This window comes from Harpia harpyja, chromosome Z, assembly GCF_026419915.1.
Source record: "Harpia harpyja isolate bHarHar1 chromosome Z, bHarHar1 primary haplotype, whole genome shotgun sequence".
Classification (NCBI taxonomy): domain Eukaryota; kingdom Metazoa; phylum Chordata; class Aves; order Accipitriformes; family Accipitridae; genus Harpia; species Harpia harpyja.
Window position 1 is genome coordinate 84,994,513 of NC_068969.1, and position 23,335 is coordinate 85,017,847.

At 37.3% G+C, this 23,335-nt stretch overlaps 1 protein-coding gene across 5 annotated transcripts in view; it reads right to left on the reverse strand.

Annotated features, from left to right (window-relative positions):
* Positions 1-7,480: 7,480 nt before the first annotated feature.
* KDM4C (lysine demethylase 4C) overlaps positions 7,481-23,335 on the reverse strand; it is a 279,669-nt gene continuing 263,814 nt past the window's right edge. For 2 of the 5 annotated variants that reach the window (XM_052776206.1, XM_052776210.1), the window contains 3 exons: positions 15,168-15,287; positions 11,180-11,272; positions 7,484-8,448 (listed from right to left, as the gene is read on the reverse strand). In XM_052776206.1, coding sequence (XP_052632166.1) covers positions 8,272-8,448; positions 11,180-11,272; positions 15,168-15,287 — 390 coding nt within the window. In that variant the 3' untranslated portion in view covers positions 7,484-8,271. Of the gene's footprint in view, positions 8,449-11,179; positions 11,273-15,167; positions 15,288-23,335 lie in introns of those variants that run through there. The other 3 variants (XM_052776209.1, XM_052776208.1, XR_008233386.1) reach the window with 3 other exon arrangements.

Here is a 23,335-nt window from a genome sequence, read left to right on the forward strand (position 1 = left end):
AAAGACCTTGGAGTACTCAACAGTTGCTTTAAATCACCCTTTTTACCTAGTGTTTCAAAATGATGGGGAAGAACTTCTGCATGCATGTTCACATCTTGGTCCTTCTTGTTCTCTAAGCACATGGTGATACTTACAGCACTGTCTGAGTGGTATCCTACAGCTCAAAGTTCCTTCTGCAAAGATTTACCTCTAGTTACAGAAACTCTCTCATGTGGCCTCTGCTTGACTTTCCCTTGGCAGAAAGGAGCTACTGAAGGTTTTTATCCATGTAGCTCTTTGCGTTATATGACAACATACCATCTATCGGGCCTTCCATTTTTAAAATATACTTACTGAACCAGCTTACATGGTGTCACGTTCACTAACTTCTCTAAGCAAAGAAAAGACAGGATGTCTGGATAACTGCCCAAAATCATGCAGGAAGGTGGTGTCAAAGTTGTGAGCTCTTGCCACAATATGCTGTGCCATGTTGTTGTGTTTCAGCTGTGGATGACAAGGATGAAAGTGAGACTATTGAAAAACTCATGTTTTTTGGTTTTAGCTTATGGCAGTACTCACCACTGTTTCCTGTAGCTATGTCTCTATTCAGTAGTCTCCAAATTTGCAGTACAACCAACATCCATTTCATTACCTCGCATAGGGCTGCTCCCCATCTACAGACCATACAGGTATTGCACATAAACAAGTGAAGCAGAACATACTCAACCTGTCTCAAGCCAAGACTTAAGCCGACAGATAAATAAAAATCCACAGAGGGAGCATGGAGACACAAGAATGACAAGGTATCTTCCAGATAGTAGTAGGGCATGCTAGTAGCAGACCTGATCAGCTGTTTGGCCCTAGTCCTAGCCTGTCCATCCTGAACTCCAAAAATTGCACAAATTCATAGGGAAAGCACTCTGGGGAAAAGCAACGATGTTTCCCTGGGAACTGGGTTCCTGAAGTCCAGAACTGACTGCTTAGATCCCTAGTTTATGTCTCACCTGTGAGAGGTCCTACCCAGCACTGTGTAAATATCGAAATTCATTTCTAGCTTTATTTCCTCTTCTGTTTACACATGTTTTCTCTGTTACAAAGACACCCTATCAAATAGTTCTAAACACTAGACAAATTGTAGGAAGGAGTCATTACATGTTTCTCTGGCGTACACAATAGATAGAGCAGAAAGAAGAGAGGGGAGGCACTGCATTCCCATAGGACATGGAACTGTGGCCATTTGCTTGCAGGGCCTGGGATGCCTGTTCTGTGAAAATAAACCTATGCATCTCATACTACTGCTAGAGCTTTGTACATAGCTTAGGTCCCCATAATAATTTCCATGAAAATCTAATTTGTCTTATTTACCCCCTGCCATTCCCAAGTCAGCTTTGTTGGTCTTCTCTTTATTGAATCAAAGACGTTTTGTGCATAAATGATCTCTTAAAAATGGTTAATCATGAAGAAACCTACAACTGCATTTCTTCTTATTTCAACAAATCAGTGAAGTCAAGTATGTTGCTATCTAATGCACGCTGGTCATTTATTCATTTGTGATGGATACTGTTTTCTATTCAGGAATATATTGTCTCATTAAAGGTAAAATATATCAGTCTTCTAGTTTTTGCAACTGCAAATATTGCCCTTAAATTAAGATCAAGGATTGAATATCCATGATCAAGGGAGAATTTATCATTGATTTCAGTGGAACTGGGACTTTATTTATGTTACTGACAAGGATGCTTCAGTCATGAAGGATGCTTTCAGAAGAGAACTTCAGATCTGGGGCATGTGAATAACTGGCTACTTGACCAAACTGCTGAGCAAGAGACTGGCTTTCAGTACATGGACACTAACTCAGTCAGATATACATACTAAACAAACACCCATTAGGCAAGGCCCTTTATGTATGCCAAAGTCATACACAGAATTAGAGACATTGAACTGCTTCCCTCACCATAGACCTCTGTCCTTTGCATCTTAGCTCCACACAACTGTCAAAGGAAGACAGGAAGTTGTCCTTTTTTCTACTTGTGTGCTTGGGAGCTGAAAGGAAAATTTTAGCTCATTTTCCTCTGCCTTTTGGTGGGAGACTTTGAAGTGGGATCTGCAAAAGTGGATAAGCAGAGAACAGAATGGCTCCAGCCTTTCCTTTGAGAGGACTTAACACCTGAAATGACAAAAAAAAAGAGGTATTCAGCACAGAAATCTCTCTTATTGCTATTTCAATAGGTCAACAGGAAAAGGAAAAATACTACCTTGTTTTCTGCTCCTTCTTCCTTCCAGCTAAAAAAAAATAAAATATCAAATTCTCTTGTTCCTGCTTTCACTCACCAAATAGGACTCTAAGGAACACAACAGGGTCATGCAAGTCATCCTTGGTTGCCACATCAGGACTGGACTGAGGTAACAGCTTTGTTTATTACTGATGTCCACTGCACATGGTCCCAGAGAAAGGGACTACTTTTAGACACGGAAACTTTTCAAAAATAATTTTGTTCTATTACATTGTTCCTTGAGCCTTTTCTCCTCAATAATGCAGCATGACATTGCCATCAGCTGTTAGTACTGTGTCAGAAAATGCCCTTTGGGAATGCAGTGCCTCATGTCTATTCTTCCTTGCTTTAACTCCTGTGCATCCCAGAGAGTCATTATGGTGATTCTTCCCCACAGTTCCTCTAGTGACTAGATCTGTAAGGAACAAATAAGGAAGCTCCAAGCACTATTTTTCTTCTGGGAAAATTCTGGCATTGGCTGTATACCTCATTTTGCAACCTTAACTCTAGCATAATTTAAATGCACACAAACACACAAACTGTTTTTTTCTAGTGACCAATCTGAAAAAAAAAAGAAAAAAATAATAATTAAAAACTCATCACATGTAACTGGCTATCAATCTACAGCAGGACCAGATCCTTAGGAGAACAAAGATGACTGCTCCTTGAGTTCATGCAGTAATTGGCATCAGGAATAGCTGTTCCTAAAGGCAACCAGCCAGTAATTTGCTGGTACATTTCACAGCCATTTGCTTATACCAGAAGAAATTTGAGCCTCAGGCACCTTGGGTTCTGCAGAGGACTGTGAACAAATCTCTTTTTCAGAATCTGGTCCCCCTGTTTCTTCCCCTTCCAGCTCCATGAATTCTCCCTATATGCCCTCAACTCTTTACACCTTTGTACTGAAGTCGGATTTTTTTCTCCTGCTTTTCGATACTAAGGCAGCAACATTAGCAGGGCATTGAGAACAAAGGAGAGCCTGTCTCTGTCCTCCATTTAAGTAACTAACTAGAGTGTACAAGAAAAGACCCTCCCAGTTTGCAAGCCCAGCAAGGCCAGTGCTGAGCTGACTGTGGTGGCAATACATGCACTGTCCCCTCCATCACCGCAGAAGGGCACTGGCGTGGGACAAGCATTGCAAGTGGTACAGGCTCTTCCAAGACATTATCTCAGAGCCCTGTCCACAGACCAGTCAGTTTATGATAGATAGCTCAGTCAGACAACAGCACATCTCTAGAAACACTAACAAACCTATTTCTAATACCTAACGGGAATCACCCTTTCCCTCATCCACCAGCAAGTCCCTGTTCCACTGTACAAAGGAACCACAGAGGTTCTCAAATAAATGGCTGGGAAACTTCAGGACAGAAAGAATGAAGATTTTTTTTCCTTAATCCTGCTCTTCCAAACCCTTCCAAATGACCAAACTGCTTGAAGTAAAGTTCCCTGACTTTTTTCAGACACAAACTGATGCATAAAAATCTCAACTCTAAGATATCTAAATTGCCAAAGTCTTTAGTAACTCAAAACAGGCAGAAAGTTTTGGCAGCTATCAGCTCTGCTTACAAATCTAGGTAGAGAGGAAATACATTAAAGCATTGAGAATAACATCTTAGCAGCATGGCTGCAGGACAGTTCAGTCTGATAGTAACAGTGAAGCCATAACCAAGTAGACAGTGTATACAACAGCTCAGATGAACTCCAGTAAAACCTTTATGCCCTACCATATCATCACTCATTTTCTTTTTGCTAGATGTGTCAGAGAAAAATGCTATCTAAGGCATCCAGAATTCAGGACAAGAAGCCTCAGAGATGGCTTTTGAAGTTCAAAGGTGTGCGATAAATTTATCAGATGGTTCTGCAATTTTTAAAAAAGATGGATATGCCTTTTGTCCATATGTGCAGGAAAGATTCTTCTTGCCCACCATACATAAGCTTTCTCTCCTGCTAATGTGCTATTTGACACAGGCATGAAATACTTCAGTTGGTTAACAAGAAACAGAAATACCATTACAAAATGTAGAGACTGAAGAAAAAGCAGCATTTCATAACAGCAAGTGAAATTATCATTTTGCCTTCATCTGTTATCAAAGTTAACCGTTATGATTGTGTCATTAAATAGAGATGGCTAAATCAAGCAGAACAGGTACCAAATACAACTATTTGTTATTTAGCCAGATGATCATTCAAGCAGCATTTAGCTTATCAGTAATTTTTCCTATTATGTTTTCTACACTGGAGAACATCTCACAAAATCAGAAAGGGTGGAACTGCATAAATAGGGGCAGCTTTTATCCTGCTATGTTTTGTTTATAAGTATCAGGGTATCATATTAACTTCTCTGTTACAAAAAATTACTGCTCACATCACAGTTGGAAAGCTTCAAAGCAAAAATATTTTGTAGGAATTTATCTATTACTCTTTTTAACTGAAAAATTTTAACTACTGTAGCACAACACAATATATTGTAGAGCTCCTATTAAGCATCAACAGAATTGCTTTGCTACAGTAATACAAGAGCAAATAGGATTCAAGAGAAGTAATCTAATTTTTATCTAATTCTAGTAATTTGTTTTATCAGACCTTAGCTAGAGCTGTGGAAATCATAGTTCATAGTGCTAAAGCATTCTACTTCACAAGCCAGCATAAATTCAAGTACTTCAGACCCTTCCTTGATATTTTTCAGATGACTGTGAATATCCTGAAAAAAAATTTTTTAATGTGTTCTGGTCAAACCACTACTTTGTGTGTGTAGACTCACAAGCACACCCATAGCCTTCAGGATTTTTGAATATACAAAACAATTACTTTGCTCTTGTATGTATAAGATAATAGAAAGAGCATGGTTTCTCCTGTCCTGAGATATGCAGTACTCTCTTGCTACAGACATTCAATTTTTTTTTTTTTTTTAGCCTGGGAAAACCACCGCTGATTCAGTTAGTCTGTCTTTAAAGGTAACACTTCACTCATCTGCTTCACTCTTCCTCATACAGACACTGTAAGTGAAACAGTCATGAATGCCGACATGCTTTTTCATCAGAAAAGACGTAACTGGCCCTAACATTAGGACAAAAATAACATGTAAAGGTTTTACTGGAGAGAGAAGCTGGCTATTGAGAACTGGTTACATGGACAGCAAATGACCCTGTTTTGGTGTCCACCTACCCAATTCAGATGGTGGCAAGCAGCTCCTGGTTTCCCAGAGCATGGCACACCAACCACTGCATGTGAATCTGCTCTCTCACATACCTGAAAGGTCCGTATCAACACCTGATGTGCAACTGAAAAATGTGGCTTTTCAGGAGTTGTAAAGTAACAGGAAAGCTCTGTTTAGGCCAGTTGCTTAGCCAATCTAGTTTGCAAGGGACATGAGGTCTTGAGACAGGAGGCATGAAACTGCAGTCACGACAACGACTATGTTTTCATTTATATAGGAGGTATTTTACAGCACCTTACAAAGGCCAGAAATAATTTCGAAGCCTTCCAGAACTTCCAAAGTAAAGGTTTTTTTGCTGAAAGGTAGAAGGGGAAGCAAGCCAACTGACTTTTTTTTTAATGAATCTTTTAAAAATAATTTGCAGCACTTTAATCAGCAAATTTCAAGGAACTTGAAGAGAAAGATGCTGGATCCATCTTATAGAGATGAGGCAGTTTATTCACAGTGTCTTAAGAGGTCATATCAGATCCAGGCAAAGAACATACATTTGATTTCTAGCCTCTGTAGTACCACATATCATCACCTATTTTATTACAAAATATATTTATATGTATTTAACCAGTTAATAATATCGTAGTTGTTTTGAACTTTCATGGTGGATCATAAAAGCACTATTATCCTAGAACAGTATTTTGAAACTAAGCATCAATAATCCTAGAATCACAGAATAGTTTGGGTTGGAAGGGACCTTAAAGATCATCTAGTTCCAACACCTTCCACTAGACCAGGTTGCTTAAAGCCCCATCCAACCTGGCCTGGAACACTTCCAGGGATGGGGCATCCACAGCTTCTCTGGGCAACCTGTTCAGCGCCTCACCACCCTCACAGTAAAGAATTTTTTCCTAATATCTAATCTAAATCTACCATCTTTCAGTTTAAAACTGTTACCACTTGTCCTATCACTACATGCCCTGACAAAGAGTCCCTCCCCATCTTTCCTGTAGGCCCCCTTTAGGTATTGGAAGGCTGCAATAAGGTCTCCCCAGAGCCTTCTCTTCTCCAGGCTGAAAAACCCCAAGTCTCTCAGCCTGTGCTCACAGGAAAGATGCTCCAGCCCTCTGATCATCTTCGTGGCCCTTCTCTAGACTCACTTGAGCAGGTCCATGTCTTTCTTATGTCAGGGGCCCCAAAGCTGGATGCATAATTATGTTATCAGCTGCATTTAACTCTAGAAGGCAGCAGCAATCTTGCATTTTGCAAATGTATCATTAGTTTTTATTTTTCCTTTAGAATACCAGAAAGACCTCTGATACTCTGAAATACACCAGACAGTACCCACCACAACCCACTACCTCTACAGAAAGTGTTGTCAGTAAGAAATACATTCCAATTGTCACAGCTAAGCAATTTCTTAGATTAAAGGGATTCTAAGTGATTTCATGGTACAAGAAAAGATAGTTAATGTAACACAGAAAAATTAAATTGTCAATCGAGGTGTCACACAGTAAATGAAAAGATTTCACTGTCCACTCAAAAAAATAGGAGTAATCATGCAAGGGCTACAGTGAAACAAAGATGTGTGTGCCTTAGCATATAAAGGACTGGGTTTGTCATGAAAAATTCTTTGGGTCTATATATTCAGGGTTTTTTGCAAGCAGAACCCTAGAAACAGCAATGCTTAGATTTAAATTGGATTTTGAGAGGGCTCTTTTTCCTGTGGTGACAGTCAGAAATCCTGCTGACGGTCCAATTTACAAGAAACAGATGATGTCATTTTGATAAAGCTCTACTCTAGTTTCACGTACCCAACTGTTCAGACAAATTCAGACTTTCTGCTTTCTGTGAAACATCCAAAAAGGTCAAGATCCCAAAGACTGAAGGGAAATAGACAAGAAATGAAAGTACAGTATTTATCAGGTTTGCATTTTAACACCAAGTCATGTGAGTGCCTGTGTGTATATTCTGTTGTGTTCAGGAAACTATAAGCATACAGCATATAATGAAGCTTCTTGATTCCTACAGGTATAAAACAATGGGAATGAAAATGACATCAACAGACAAAATGCTGCAAGTAAAAGGACAGTATTTATTTGTTTGTTTGTTTATTTTAAAACATTTTACATTGATAAAATTTTATTTTAAAAGGAAGACCATAATCTATTCATTCAAACTAGGATGTTAAGCATATATACTTAATTCTAATTTTTCATACACATAATGAAAGAAAATTATATTTTACAAATAGCTATTTTTAATAGACCTTATGAAAAACATGTTTAAAAATAACTGCCAAAATCTGCCTCTTTAAATATAGAAAACACCCTTGCTGCACTAAAGATATCTTTCTTAAAAGCCAAAAATATCTAAGTCAACAGTTGAGTCCACATCAAACCCTACTGAAAGCAGTAGTGACATAAAAATGTAAAAGCACTGTACAAAGTAAGTACAGCTTTTGTTTGTCTTAATACTGTACGTATTTGTTTTAAAAATGTTTTATAAATACTAATATTATTGAACTTAACGTCCTTTCCTTTCTGCAGAAAAAAATGAGCCACTGAAATTACCTCTGTTTACTAAAATGTATCCTCTCCTAAAGTGAATCTTCTCTCATAATTCAAAGGGGATTTTACTACTTATTTCAATGCAAGCAGGACTGAAAGTTTTCTTCAGCATATCACTGTGTAATTCCTCTTACTGTCACTTAGTTTCCCCCTTAGTTTCATAAGGCAAAACTTTACAGATCAGGAAATCAAGTACTTCAGTTTAGTTCATTGTAAAACCGAGTGTTCAATTAAACCGAAACCAATTGCAAATAATGCTGCATGCTTTTTAATCAACATCCCTCTCTCTCTCTTGCTTCCTTTATAGCCCCTTCTGGCTTTTTTTCTGGAATGAGCTTTTTAAGAAGGTGCGGTATCCTGGATCATTCACAAATTCATTAGTAAAGCGCGAACTCAATACTCTCTGCCTCTTCTTCTCTCCCAAGATAATATCTGCTCCATAAAATGTGTCTTCAAATCTCATGTCAGAGGCTGTAGACTAAAACCAGACATTAATTACACATACAGCTTCTTACAGGCCACCATATTCTGACATATTTTAGACAAGTTACATGGAAACACAGATATATTTCACTAGAACATATGAAGCTATCTACATTACTGATTATGCAGTTACAACTGTTTTCAGGAAAACGTCTGAATATTAAATATATATTTTAAATGTACATTTAAAATATAATTTTTACCTTTCCATATTTTGCATGTACCAGTCATGATTTAATTCTCTAGGTCTGTAGTGTTGCTTACCAACATGTGACCAACACCATCGTCCAGAGGTCACACAATCACTCTAATTGATGGTGAAAAACAGCAACATGGAAGTGATGCAATTGTTGGGCAGGTTTGATCCTAGCAGTATCAAGTATTATCCACCACTTTGTGTTATTCAGAAAAGTTTTAAATACAAGGTACTACAGCATGGACCTCTGAAAAGAAACCTGCACACTGCATAATTTGCAGAGAATTGGAATCACAAGTTCCATTGTTTGTCATCAAGCTTAAAACTGTTGGGAATCCACTGAAACAGAGCAGCGGGACAGCAAACAGCAAGCCATTTGGGAAAAAGCAGTGGCAGAAATTTTTGGACCAACTTCTACTACTGGAGTCACGGTAAAATTCCCAGGATTAGGAAAAGTATCATTTAGAAGGAATTAGTGTCATTTATTTCAAGAGATGGAAACAGTATCATAAGCTGCTTTCAACTTGAACCGTATTCAGCATGAGGAAGAGAAGGAGGCGTTGGGCATACCTTGAGGACTAAGCTACATATTTAGAGAATTTGAGGCAATAATAGAAAATCATGCAAAGGTCTGAGCACAGGCTGTGGTTTGTTTTATTTAGTTGACCAAATTAAATGGTTTTAAGCTATACTTATCTTCCCTATGACGTTAATGGTGTCAAATACAAAAAAATAAATATTGATCTATAAAAACTCCGTTTTAAAAAGAGCAGCATAAACCCAACTATATTTGTATTGTTATCCTTAGTGAAATGCAACAGTTTACACTCTACAGAACATGCAGTTAATTAGAAATGCTTTTTACACATAGTCTCTAAAAAAAAATGGTAATGGAATGCTTTCTGAGTATAACGAAAAACCCCATTGAATATAACCAGATGGTTCATTTAACATTTTCCAAGACATCTATCTCAACCCCAGACAGACAGGACACTGAAAGATGTGTGCACTTATCCCAAATACATTGACAAAAAGGTATCTTAGCTAAGAACATTTGACCACTGCACTTCCCATTAGAAAGAGCAGTCCTAATCTTACTCTATTCCTTCAGCAAAACAGGGCATCCTGCTGGTGAACACTCCTCAGCAGGCTGACAGCCTCACATTTCTCTGTCTCTCTTCCTTTCCCAGCTTTACTGCCCCTTTCATACATGATGCCAATCCTTTCCTTTGACACGCTCCTAGCTTTCTGCATATACACAATCCATGTTGGGGTGGGCTGCTGAGAACTGGATGAAAAGGAATGATCACAATGATGGCAGCTGCATGTGGCAACAGGCATAGAAAAGGAAAGTCAGACTGAAACCTTCTTCAGATACCTCACCACGTAGTGCTATAGCAGTTCACCAAAATCATACAAGCTGACATATGCCTGAAGAATCAACTCTACACATCATTCCCCTACAACTCCTTGCACCCAACTTTCAAGAATCAGCTAATTAATATCACATAATGGCTGTGTGAACAGGTATTGTGTATGAGCCCACCTCCATGCAGCAATAAAAAATATAGTGTACTCTGCTCTCTCTTTCAAAGCTTCACTGAAAAGGTTCTTCAAGTAAGAGGGAATTTTTTATTCAAACACTGAATTATTGTTTGTTCTCAATTATGACTAGGTTTTTGCATCTTTATGCTTGGGTCTTACATGTTAAGAAAGCTAGTGTTTAACTTGCAATGCAGTTTTGAACAAACAGCTCTAAAATAGAACATGGACATGAGAAGAACATGGTGCTCTTCTCAGTAGACTTCATGATGGATTGAACTGCACAATATTTAGCATTAATGACAAAGTCAGGTAATAGCAGTCTTGTCTCCTCCAACAACTCTATGGCAGAACTTTCCCTTTTCAACCTTTAAGTGTTACACTTTATGAACCTCAACACTTTTCCACATGGCATACATATATAGCTGGTGGATGTTGTTTGAAACTGCAGGAAACTTAAAAAATATAGCAAAGATTTGGTTTTAAACCAAAGACTAGTGAAATGCTGATGAGTCTTGCCAGTGACATTAATGAGTTCTGATCAGGCACTTTTTTTCTTAGAACAAGTTAATTGCATTTTTATTAAATTGAATGCTTTTAAAATCACAAAGCTCTGATAACTTTTTAAAGTTTTTAATAAAGTATACACATGTTATAAGTATACTGAAAAAACGGAATGTCTGTCAATTTAAATATTTACTAACTTGGTAACTCATGATCTGACAGATGATTGACCAAGATGTCCCTTTTAGGAGAAAAGAATCATGTTTGACAACAGCGTTTGCCTGCACTGGAAGAACAACTAACTTTTCTCACTAGCAAATGGACACTTGTGCTAATTGTTGTGCTGATTTAACCAATCATATTAGTACAGGCTTCACAAAACATTTGTCCAATTTAAACAGAAAATCCAGAATAAATCCAAGGATAATGTTATTAGCATTTTGAGCATATATATACTATAATGTTATTATCAGCAAATACTCACAAAACGTGCTTTTACTCTCTTAGGAAGCTCTTCATCTAGTGTATAGATCTCTTCTCTCTTCATTACTATTTGAGAACCATCTTCAAACTCAACCTAATTGAAAAAATGGGTATATAAAATAAAATCATAATTTAACTCTTGCAGGAAGTTTCTGGGAATGTCTCCAAACAACAATATATGTGCAAACACAGAAGATTTATATACAAATATTTTGCTATCTATTTTAGAAGGTAAAATTAGGATAAAAAGCAAAAAATGTTACTTCTTAGGAAATGCAATACATTCATAAGTTGAAAATAATATCTAAGCAAAGAGACTTCAAAATCAACACTGACACATATACAATAAAGTAAAACTTATTAGATTAGAAATGCTGAGCAGTAACAACACAGACAACATTATTTTGTAGGAGTGACATATTAAAATGTCTTCATGTCATTTTTATTTGCCTCTAGTTTTTTTACTTGCTTCTAATAAATAAAAAATTAATTTTTACATCCTGTGATTCAAGGTTGAGGAAGACCATATCAAAAGAAAGAATGAGTGACAACTAAGGAAATACCAGTTAACAGAATTTTATTGAATCTGATTGAATTTCTTTAAAATGCTGTGTTCAGAAGATGAAAAGCTTTATCGTGCTTAGGTTTAGATTTAATCCAACATGAACCCCGTTAGCAGAAAATGAGAAAGGAAATGTAACTAGGTGTGGGGAATGTTAAAATGCTGAGGCTTCGAAGCATTTAAGCTTTCAGTAGCTGCTGATATTTTTTTTAATACTTCATCTAACAATTGTGAATTTCAGCTATTATCTATGACTGCAGTTTTAGTTCCCACAGAAACTGTATTTTATACTTTGGTATGAAATTAAAAAAAGTCCCATTCCACATCCTTAGGTGACTTAATAAGACCATGTAAATGACAACAACAGACTTAGGCTCAAGAACAAGTCCAAATACAAACATAGGAAAACATTAACTTATCAAAAGTATTATTATAGATTAAACTGAAAAATCATATATTTGAAGTTGTAAATGGATTGGGTTTTGTAGGTTCAAATTAAAGCCTCACCTTGACTATGTCAGATTAATTGTGAACAGCTGAAAAATCTGACATAGTATATCTATTCTCAAAAGCCAGGGTGCAGATCTATGAGCTATTAACTTCTTTAAAAGCAATTTTTTTTTTTTACAGCAATTAACATGGATGCACAAATCTGGAATGTATTTAAAATCCACAGAGCACAGATGGATAACAAAGTCACAAAAGTCATCCTTGCTCCTCTCTGTTCCTGTTACTGGCCCCGTAAGCCTAGCCTGTTAGTAGTATGTTAGAGGAACTTAAAGGTCAATTTGGCTTAAGCTTGTTTAAGAAAATAATGGCAATTTAGGTATTTTTCACCAGGATGCAGGAGCAGCCTTTCTGCTATTCCCTGCTCCTTATGGCACATGTGTTTTTGCATAATACAGTTGGCAACAATGTTTTTTGCATCACTGGTGAAAGAACTGGGAAATTAACTCTGCCAGCTTCATGCCACCAGAAAATCACCTCCTGAATTGGCAATATTTTTGTTTTTACTGGTAGCGTGCAGCAGGAGTCAACTGCTTCATACCACAGAATCTGGCATGCTTGCAGCATAAAATATATTGAACATTTACAATGGAGAGTACCTGGAAGTTCTTCAGCTATAATTCAGGATACCACACTGGAAATAAATTTGCCTACCATTAAAGGCAACAAGAGCTCCTCTAAGACTTTCAATAGTATCATGATTCATGCAAAATATAAATCCACCAACTCTAATAGCTCCAATTTAATTCAGACTGCAGATACATTTCAAATTATCAACTTTATCCAGCAGATTATTTTATTTGGAATTCTGCTGCTATACAATTTCTGTGTAGTATGTTATTCTCTCCATGAGATTTTCTTTTATCAAGACATCATAAATTAAAGGGTCAGCTGAAATTGTTACAAAGCAATTAATAGAGTGAATGGATAATTTAATAATCTCAAATGAAACTCAAAAATAGTGAACTTTAATATAAAAAATGATCAACAAATCAAATGTAGATCACATTAACAATTTCACTTGAACACCTGCTTTATTTGGCATGTATAACTCTGCTTAGGGATTGTGTAGGATACCGGGTTGCTAATGTCAAACTGGACAACACAAATTCTAGTGCATTGTGTCATAGCTCCTGCATGCACAAGTACTGTTACATTCAGTACAAATGTCTCATGAACAGGAGGAAAATTCACAGATATATCCAAGCAGAATGGATTTGCCTTATTAAATCATAATACTTATTTCAGAGAGTCCTTTTCAGTCTCTCCTTTTGTCATACCATCTAAGAGATCACACAAAAGACTTGGTAAGAGAATCTCGAATCTCACAGGTGCAACAGAGATCTCATAACCCCCCAGAAGAAGAATGGAGCATCTGTATGCATGGGTCCTGGAAGCTTTCAGACAGGCTGTGTAGAAAGACCAGAGGGAGAACTACTAATGTGTCTTGAAGATAGCCTTGCACCCTTCATGTCACAGACTTTCTGCAACCTGTGGCCATGTTGTGGCAGCCCCCTCTTCGGTCCTACAGATTGAAATACTTGTTTGTCTCCAGGACCCTATGTAGTGCAATCTGGACTCCCTCTAATCTTTAACCTTTGCTATTTACCCTGTGATAGGGGTTGTTACAAGGCAGTTTACAGTAATCTCCCATGATTGCTATGCTGAGGAACTCCAAACCTTACTGAACCTCTGCATGCTAATCCATTTTCCTTAAACCAAACTGGTTTCCTCACGTTGTCCAAGAGGTCTAAAATAAAAAAAAAGTTTGTTTTGACTATGTCAGATTCCTTCAAATATGAAAGATAACAACATTCATCTAATGTACCTCACAGTATTCCTCAGAAGACCAGCTGTTCAGAAGATTAAATGATTTGAAGATTAATGTTACTATAGAACAATAATCTTCATATTTTATAAAGAACTTTTCACCTTCACAACATAATACAGCTGCTGAATGTAAGGGAAGAGGTAAGATTTAGAGACTAGCTCAAGGGATCAGGCATTTGGGGACTTGAGTTCGATTGCAAGTCATTGGCAAAGTAAGAAGGTCAACACAGCAAGTCATTTAGCCTCCCTGTGCCTTAATTTATCTACGGATATAATAGTAAATTTGCCATTTTTGTAGAGTAATGTGAGGGCCTCACATGAAAAGAGTTACATAACTGAAAATGATTATATATATATAAACGAAATGTACCTAGATTCTCATTGTTTCAGAAGTGTTATTATTATTGTGATTGTTTCATTGCAGTTTCTACAATTCACTTGGGTACTCAAAGCTGCTGACTGATTTTTCTCAAAGGCAAGCATATAAAAAAAACAATTATTGTGTCTCTGAAATCAGAAGTCAGCTTTTTAGCACTGCCTTCAGTGTTCAGTTCCCTTTGGCCTTTGCTGAGGATAAAACACTCCTTATATTACATGTTAATTAATTCAAAAGTGCCTCAGACAAATGAAAGTGGGGCCATTTATGCTCTTCTGTTTACTGTCCTCCCTTACATCCTTTTATGAAATGCCTACAGTTCATTGTAGTCACACACCAATACTTATTTTTATATCATTAATTGTACAATTACCTGACATCAAATAAAAGTAATAACCTGGTGAAATTAACAAATGTTATCTCTCAATCTCAATCTCTCAACCTGTTCACCTGAGTTCTTATTAAATAAGACATTTTCTTGCTCTTATAAGAATGGGTGAAACCTCAACTCCCAAAGAGTGCACAGCACTTGTTAATGGTTTAGACAGCTTTATTTATTAGTTTAAATGCATTAGCAGTTACAATAAGAGCCCCCACTCCAGCCTTCTGCAGCTTTGAAGGTGCAGCTGGCCACTCCAATGCTAGAGCCTAATGAGCAATTTGCAATAAAGACATCTGAAAAACAAGCACATGGCAATAAATATAGACACTCACCTGATAGATGTGAGCTGTGTTTGTTCCCAGATACTTTGCACCATACAGTTTTCCATCAGGCCATTTCACTTGGACAACCTCTCCCTCTGCAGGTGGGCCCAGCCTCAGGCAATCTCTGCTCTATTTACAAAGAAGGATGGATTCTCAAATCAGTGAGTGAGCCACTACACTGAAATTACCAGTAAGCTGCTTTTTACAACTTGGTAATTGGAGGTGATTTATTACCATGTGTGTTTCAAGTTTTACAATCCTGCTAATGGGCTAACAGAAGATATTGTTAGCCTTCATGAAAACGAAATACTGACTAAAGAAACACTCTCTTTACAGCTTGATGCAGCATTGGCAAGGCAACATATGCATAAATCAGATAGCTATCAGGAACTGTGATACATTTTCCCCCAAATTAATTTCCATCACACATTGAAAATAAAGATCACTAAAGTGCAATTGCGTATGTGCAAGACCTTCTCTTTTACATATTGAAGTAACTCATGTTTTGTTAACCACAGCACATTTTTGCTAGATGCTAACTTTGCTGACTGAAACATACCCTGATGGATCAAACTATAAATGGTGAGAATGCCAATGAGTTCTTTGCTTACGTGGAGAAACACTGAAAGAATCCAAATACTTACAAAGAAGAATCAGATGGGATTTTTTTTTCAGAAGGTATGAAGCAGTTTTTTTCCTGTGTTTTGACCAAATTTTGTGCCTGACTTGTCGAGCATGTCAGAGCAACACAGTTTACCCTAGTCGCAACATATCCATGTTACGGTTTCTTTTGCCCCATATGGCTCAGTATGACCTAAATGACTCATTTGCAGAGAACGCTGACCACACAACCATAACAACAGCTGTTCACATGAGGAAATACATGAAGGACCAGAAAAGGATCATGTCAGCTCTGTGCTCACTAATTCTTTGGAAGCTATCTCTGCCAAATACTCACCCCAACAAAGGCATCTACGCTTTGTACCAACTACATTGCAAGACCTGTCATATAAATAGCACTAATTTAGTGCTGTTCTCCTAGGTGTGAGAGGACCTACTTTACGACCATGTTACCTGAGCTCACTGCTAAGAGCTCTAGACTGGGAAAAGATAAAGCCAAGGACTCAGGTACAAGGACTTAGCAAAAAGGTCCTGCAGGACCTGGTATTTTCTCAGGTTGCTGCAATACTATTACCGTTTTCCAAGTCTCAGATTTACATAGAATAATTTACAAAATTATTTTATTTTTGAGTTCAACAGTTCACTTCCAACAGAGGCTAACAATCATCATGACAAAGAACTCAAAACATGGGATTGAAAATGCACCACAGTGATCCTTACTGGGACATTACCTTGTTATAATATCATGCTAGCCAAATCCAGGCTTTATAAACTTTTTAACCACGTGTATCTTAATCCATGAATTTGATTCAACCCATGAGAGAAGAAGTGAAAAGCTGGATTTTCATAGAAACACACTTCCCTGCATGACAATACTGTCTCTGTCATCCCTCAGGTGCTGTGCCAATGGGACAGCTCTAAAATATGCCCCGTGTGTTTGCCTGGCAAAGGTTGCTGTGACAGATACAGAAAGACACATGTTTTCAACTTCACCATATATTTGCAGTAGTAGGTGGCATTACTGTAATCACCCTTCCTGGTATTTCCAGGAGAGGCAGGGGGAAAGGGGAAAGGGGAAGGGATAACTTCTGCCTACTTTCCAACAGCGGAATAATTGAGTTCTCAGGGGACAGGGATTGCTAAATACTATCATAGCTCTGACTATAAATTAAATGAAACTATATTTTTAATGCTTTCTCCTCAGTGGTGACTGTCAAGATGGTTACTGTCATGATAATACTTCTTCCTCTATCTATTTATTGCTAAAGTGTAAAAAGGAGTCTTGGCTAAGCATCTTGAACCAAACTTTTAAAATGCATCACGGAAGATAGCAAATTTCCTGAAAACAAACAATCTATCAACAATGTCAAGCCAAACATTAATTTTCCAACAACAAAAGCCCAGCATGAATTACTCCCTTTGCACCTTGCACAAGAAAAAAATCTCACAGCTTCTCTAGGATAGCTAATGGAATTGCTCATATGGAAAATTAGAGTTCTCATGCAAATAACTAGACAAATAACAATCCCATTCTTCATGTATCACCACAATGTCTTAGTCTATGGAACAATGTTTGGGAAACCTGTACTAAATAGTTTTTGCTGATTTCTACCAGAGTTCCTACCTTTTATTTTCATATTACATAACCATTTTAGATATTCTTTACTGCAAAAATAATTCTCACCATTTTCTTCTGGGAAATGATTAGATCCATTTCTTAGGCTGACAAAACTGCAAAAATGCAACCTCACTTTTCTGTCATATAATGAAAAGTCAGACATCAAGATATGGCAATCCTTCAACATTCCCATACACTAGCTGTAAATAACATAGTGTGGGCTCAGTCTACATTCAGCTTGTAATCCATGTACATCTCTCATACAATTACATAGTATATTTTCTTCTTCACACAAATGGACAAAACCATGCCTATCTGCACTGAAAAGCCTATTCACTTAAGTGTCCAGTTTCACATTCCAGCTGTTTCACAGCTCAGAGCCTCAGCTCCAAGCATGGTCAGCTACAGAAGGCTGCTCAGGGACATGTCCAGTTGGGTTTGAGTATCTTCAAGGATGAACACTTCAGCCCGTCACAGTGAAAAAGTTTTCTTAAGTGAAGAAAAATTCCATGTTAAGGAATTTCCTGTATTTCAGTTGGTACCTGTTGTCTTTCATCCTGTCACTCTGCACCACTGAGAAGTGTGTGGCTCCATTTTATTTACTTCCCCCATCAGGTATTTATATACTTGGATAAGATTCCTGAGTCTACTAGTCTTTAGGCTGAACAGTCCCAGCTCTGTCAGCCTCCTCTCAAATAACAGATGATCCAATCCCTTCACCACCTTCATATCCTTTCACTGTATTTGCTCCTGTATGTCCTTGTCCTTCTTGTACAGGTGAGCCCATAACTGGACACAGCACTACAGATATGGTATCACCAGTGCTAAGTTTACAGCCATTCAAAAAGTTTCTTTATGAGTAAAAACCTGTGAATAACAATAATTCTAAAACTTTTCTTGTTTATTACAGGTGGTATTTTCTGGTTTCAGAAACATTCATTTTGGCGTTCATTATATACATTGAACTAAAATAGTAAGCAATCCATTTGCAATAGGTGTTGGAAAAACATGTTGAAATACTGGCTTTGTCTCCTATGCTGTCACTAAGGAATTCTTGTGTACAAGCACTAAAGATAAAGTAGACATTTTTGCTATTTTTCTCTTCTGATATTTCTTTGTTTTTACTACAGATGTTGAATGATACTTTGGTTCGTTAAGGCTGGACAGAGCATTTGCAAATAGCAAATCCAGTTGTAAATCCAGATGGCTGACACCATCACCACACTGGAAAAAATGTGGAGCCACACTAAGAAAAAAAAAGGGAGGAAGTCTGGACCTGAAGCATGCACTTGAATCCAGAAACTGTGAAATGTTGCAAGATTCCCATAATTTGAATACAGTCACTGACACCCGAAGAAAATATCTTAATTTTTTAAAAGATTTTAAAAATATTTTCAAATGCTTTCCTAAATCAAGGTTAAAAAGTATAGGTATTCTGGTCTAGATGAACTTACAAACTATTGAGACTATTCTCCGAAACTGTCAGAAACAGATGTTCCTTGGAAACCTACAATTTTATTTTGACAATGTCTTGCCTAGCAATTACGTTATTAATTCAGCTATTTCAAATTCAACAATTATTTTCAAAATGATAAGAATATAAGAGCCTTTGACTTCTAGGTTTGATCCAAAGGAGCCACACTGAAAGCAAGTATCTTTAGTGAATTCAGAGGAAACAGACAACAGTGTGGTGCAATCCTCAAAGTCAATGGGGCTAAATTGGCTTATATCTTCAGGCACTAGCTAAAAGAAGCCTCCAAGTTAAAATGATAGTAGAAAGGATACTGTAGTTTTTCATGTGAAGATTGTAGTAGGAAAAGATGAAATTGTTCTGTGACTACAAATATCAGCCAATGTTAATTTACAGAGTCTCTGGTCTGACAGAAAGCTAGATAGAGAGGAAATCTTAGAAAGGAAAATATTGGCATGGCCAAAGTAGAATATGTGAGTATTTAATGAAACACAAAAAGTTTTCAGTTTGAGGATTTTTTCCCCAGTGAGGAAGGCAGCAGTTAAACAAAAAAGACCTAGAGACTGCAATGCATGATTTAACAACACTTTAAAAACATTTTTTTTCAGGTTCAATACCTGAAAAACAAAAAGCTCTCACACACATTTCCGAATATTCTGAAGACACAAAACCCCCACCACTTCATTCCTCCTGAATCTAGCAGCAGGGAAAGTTTTTCATTGGTTTGTACAATGTTCTGCCTTTCAACAGTCAGCTTATAGCTCAATGTTTGTTCTTTCAGGAGCTTAAATGGAATCATATCCTCCCAAATCTGATTCAGTCTTTGGTGAATGTGGAACGTGATTGGTGAAGAAGGGATCAATTAACTCCTTTAACTTAAAGTAATTGTCATAAAGGTTAATATTGTATTTAGTATCATAGCAATAATATTAGTCATTGTATCTCAAGCATTTGTTTGAAAAGAGGAAAATGTGGCCCATATGGCATCTTTTAGAGGAGATGTAAATCCAAGAGTAGTCAAATATTTAAAATTGTTGCTAGAAAACAATCATATTCAAATGGAAAAATGCCAATACCTGGCTATTCAAATCAGGGGACAACTTCGTCAGATCACCTGGCTCTTGTGAATTGTTTGATGATGTGATCCTACCCTGAGTCAAGAGAGGACAGAAGAGTTGTGATGATGAAGGTCCCTGATTTGATCCTGCAGTTGATAACCTAGACTAGTATGTCTTGTTTAAAAGCTGCTTTTGCCTTCTGCTCATACTTTTACATGAGCATTCTGTGGAACTTTTCCTATTAGGACAAAGAAAATCAATCTCCATCTTGATCAGATCAGAATATTTTCTGTGGAAGATTACCAAACTCAGTTCTCACAGCTGTGCTCCTACAGTGGGCTTAATAGGGAAGAGGAGCATGAAACACTGCGGTGTAAAAGTCATTTGCAATCCAAAAATAACAGTTTGAAGACCCTCTTTTAATGCTTATGAATATTACTGAAGACCAGTTTTCCCTGAACATAGCCTTAAAACATTCACACATACATATATATATAACAATACAGTGAGATTTCTTTTGCCATGTATAAAAAAATAAGGCCAAAACCTTGAAAAGATATTGAAGAAAAATCAATCTATGTTATACCATATTAAGTGGCAATATTGTCTGCAAGTGGTTCATTCTTGACATTTACTCTTATTCACCACTAACCCTCTGAATAAGCATAAATTTTTTCCTTATAGCTGCACTGTTTTACATACCTGAGGTTTACATTCATAAGCTGGCATCATTTAAAGTAATTTGTTAGACATGCAGAGTAGTCTCTTCCTTTTCTGAACTATTTCATTCTTCTGGAACTTGTTAAATAATTTTCAAATCTACCACATCCATAACATTCTTCTACCCATTTCCCATAAAGGTGTCTCTACAAAATCCACAACATGGATCATCAAACTGTCATCAAGCATTAACCAGGACAGCAAACATAATCAGGCTGGCACCTCTTTGTTAAGGATAGTGTCTAACTGAGTAGCCCCTTTCCGCTGAACAACCTCAGAAACTCCCATTTATTTTCCTCAACAGTAATGGGATTGTTTATCTGTTTAACTGGCAGACACAGCGCTGAGCTCTGTTATTTTTCAAATCACTATGGTTTAGACTGTATTCAAAATAAAATATTTTTGTTTGTTTAAATTGTATTCAAATTACAGCATTTTTCTCAAATGTCACTCAGCAAAAATTTCTGCATCTCCTTGACACCCCTGGGTTTTACTTGCTGATTTGCTTTGTTTCCAAAACAAAGCACAAAATGCCTCATTGTTTATTCAAATTCTTGTCAAATACCATTGATGGTATAATTGACACAAACAATACAGGGGTAAAGTGGTTTAGTGTGGCTCTTGCAACAGGTTGTGTGAGTGAGCACATACTTCTAATCCTGTTTTTGCTGTATGGCTCTGTAATGCAGGGACTGAATGAAACACATGGAAATTGTATAAATTATTTTACTTAATGGTAAAGGAATAGTATATATATACACAGAACCTGACTGGCATTATTCTTCCTGGGATGCTATGAGTTTAAAGACAGTTTAAATGTTAGCTCAAAACTAGTATTTGTAACAATCAGTTTAACTGAAAAGTTACTCATTATTTCTGTACCATACAACATTAAAACCCTCTAGGAAGACATATTCCAATCAATCAACAGCAGTCTTGCAGGAAGACTGTGTAAGAATCCATTTCGTTCTGCTGCTGCGGCTTTCTGTATCGGACCCACTATGCTGTTGTCACGCAACTTGCCAAGAAGGAATGGCAAAGAGGCAGAGGTAAGCAGCAGCCTGGCTTCAGCCTTGCAACGTGCCTGGTGAACAGATCCTTTCTGTATTGTTCTATCCCTGACGCACAGAGGCCATGGCACAATATTGCAATCCTCCTCCTGCAGACTGAAAGCTGATAATCTAGCCCTGAGGTTTCAAAGATCAAAGAGAAACAGATACCGAAAAGACAAACTAGAGCCAAATCAGACTCTGTAATTGCAATAAACCTGGCCTTCCTAGCCTGCATATCTACATATTTTTTTAGTATCACTCATCTTGTGTTTGTTCATAAATTTATACATATTGTTAAACTCAAACTGTGAAATAGAAACTGTCCATTTTCTGTCATCCGCTGCATTGCCTAAATCTATAAGAATGGCTCAGACCTTAGTATTAGTCTATCTAACCACAGTTTCCATGGAGCAAACCATAAGATTAGCTCATTTGGGCTTTTATCCTAGAAATTCCATGGTTTCTGAAAAATAACTTAAAACTCATGCATGGTCCCCAAAACTGAATAACCAACACCTCTATCCTCTTATTTTGGAGAAACTGAAATTCATTTCACAGCAAATTCAATTCATAGCACATTCATTTCAATTTATAGCAAACCAGCATTGTGGTATTAATCACAAAATTAACAGTTACCTCTCACAACACAGACAAAACACAGTAACTACATCTGATTTTCACTGATAAGACTTCAAGTGGGTTTCTAGTCCCCAAAATTAATGAAAAAGTAGGAAAAATCCAGGTTTAATTATTGGGCTTTTGCACAGAAATGGTCCTCTCGCTGACTCGAGTTGAACTGCAGCAGTTGTTTCTAAATTTTCCCCTTAAATTAGGACCTGAGTTAAATTTATTATCCTACTTCATTGTTACTAGGGTACCTACCATGGGATAGTGCTCTGTACTGACAGCAACCAGATGAAGTTGGTTTGAAAGGGAAGGAGCACAGAACTAAGCACAGCGTGACTGCGCTGTCAGGAAGTTAGCTCTTGCTGTACAGACACAGGAGAGAAAAAGGTTCCCACGGCAGAGTAGGAAAGGTACCCCTGAACAGTCCTGAGGATGGAGCTTCAATGTCCCCAAGGCCATTCTGCAAAGGCACTTAATGCAAGTTGTCTCCTCTGCCTACGTTACTTCAGCTAACATTAACTTTCAACGCCAGTGCTAGTGATTAAGCTTCGACACTCATGCTCACCAGTGATTGTTTCATAAGGAGCAGGACTAATGTGATTACAACAAACACCTCCAATTTAGAAAAGCTTGTCATACCGGCAAATAACATACCGCGGCTGCAAACAGTGAATATATCTACCAACACCATTAAAGTGAAAGTGGAGAAACAAATTGTGAACAACCTCTGACCTCAACAGACTGTCAAACTTGTTTTTCTTTTGGGAGCTGATAGTATACAGTAGTTAACGTAAATTTTTAGAAACACAAAATTAGGTTTCGTATGTTCCGAGACAATCTGAATGAAAAGGAGATTGGTAGCTAATTTGCCACAGTCAGAATTTTATCTAAACAGGAACAGCAATTTACACAGTGCATTATCATTTGAAAGAGCAGGCCTGATTCCCAGGAGTAAAATTCTGGTTTTGAATTGGTATAAATTCAGTGAAATCACCAGATTAGCAGAATAG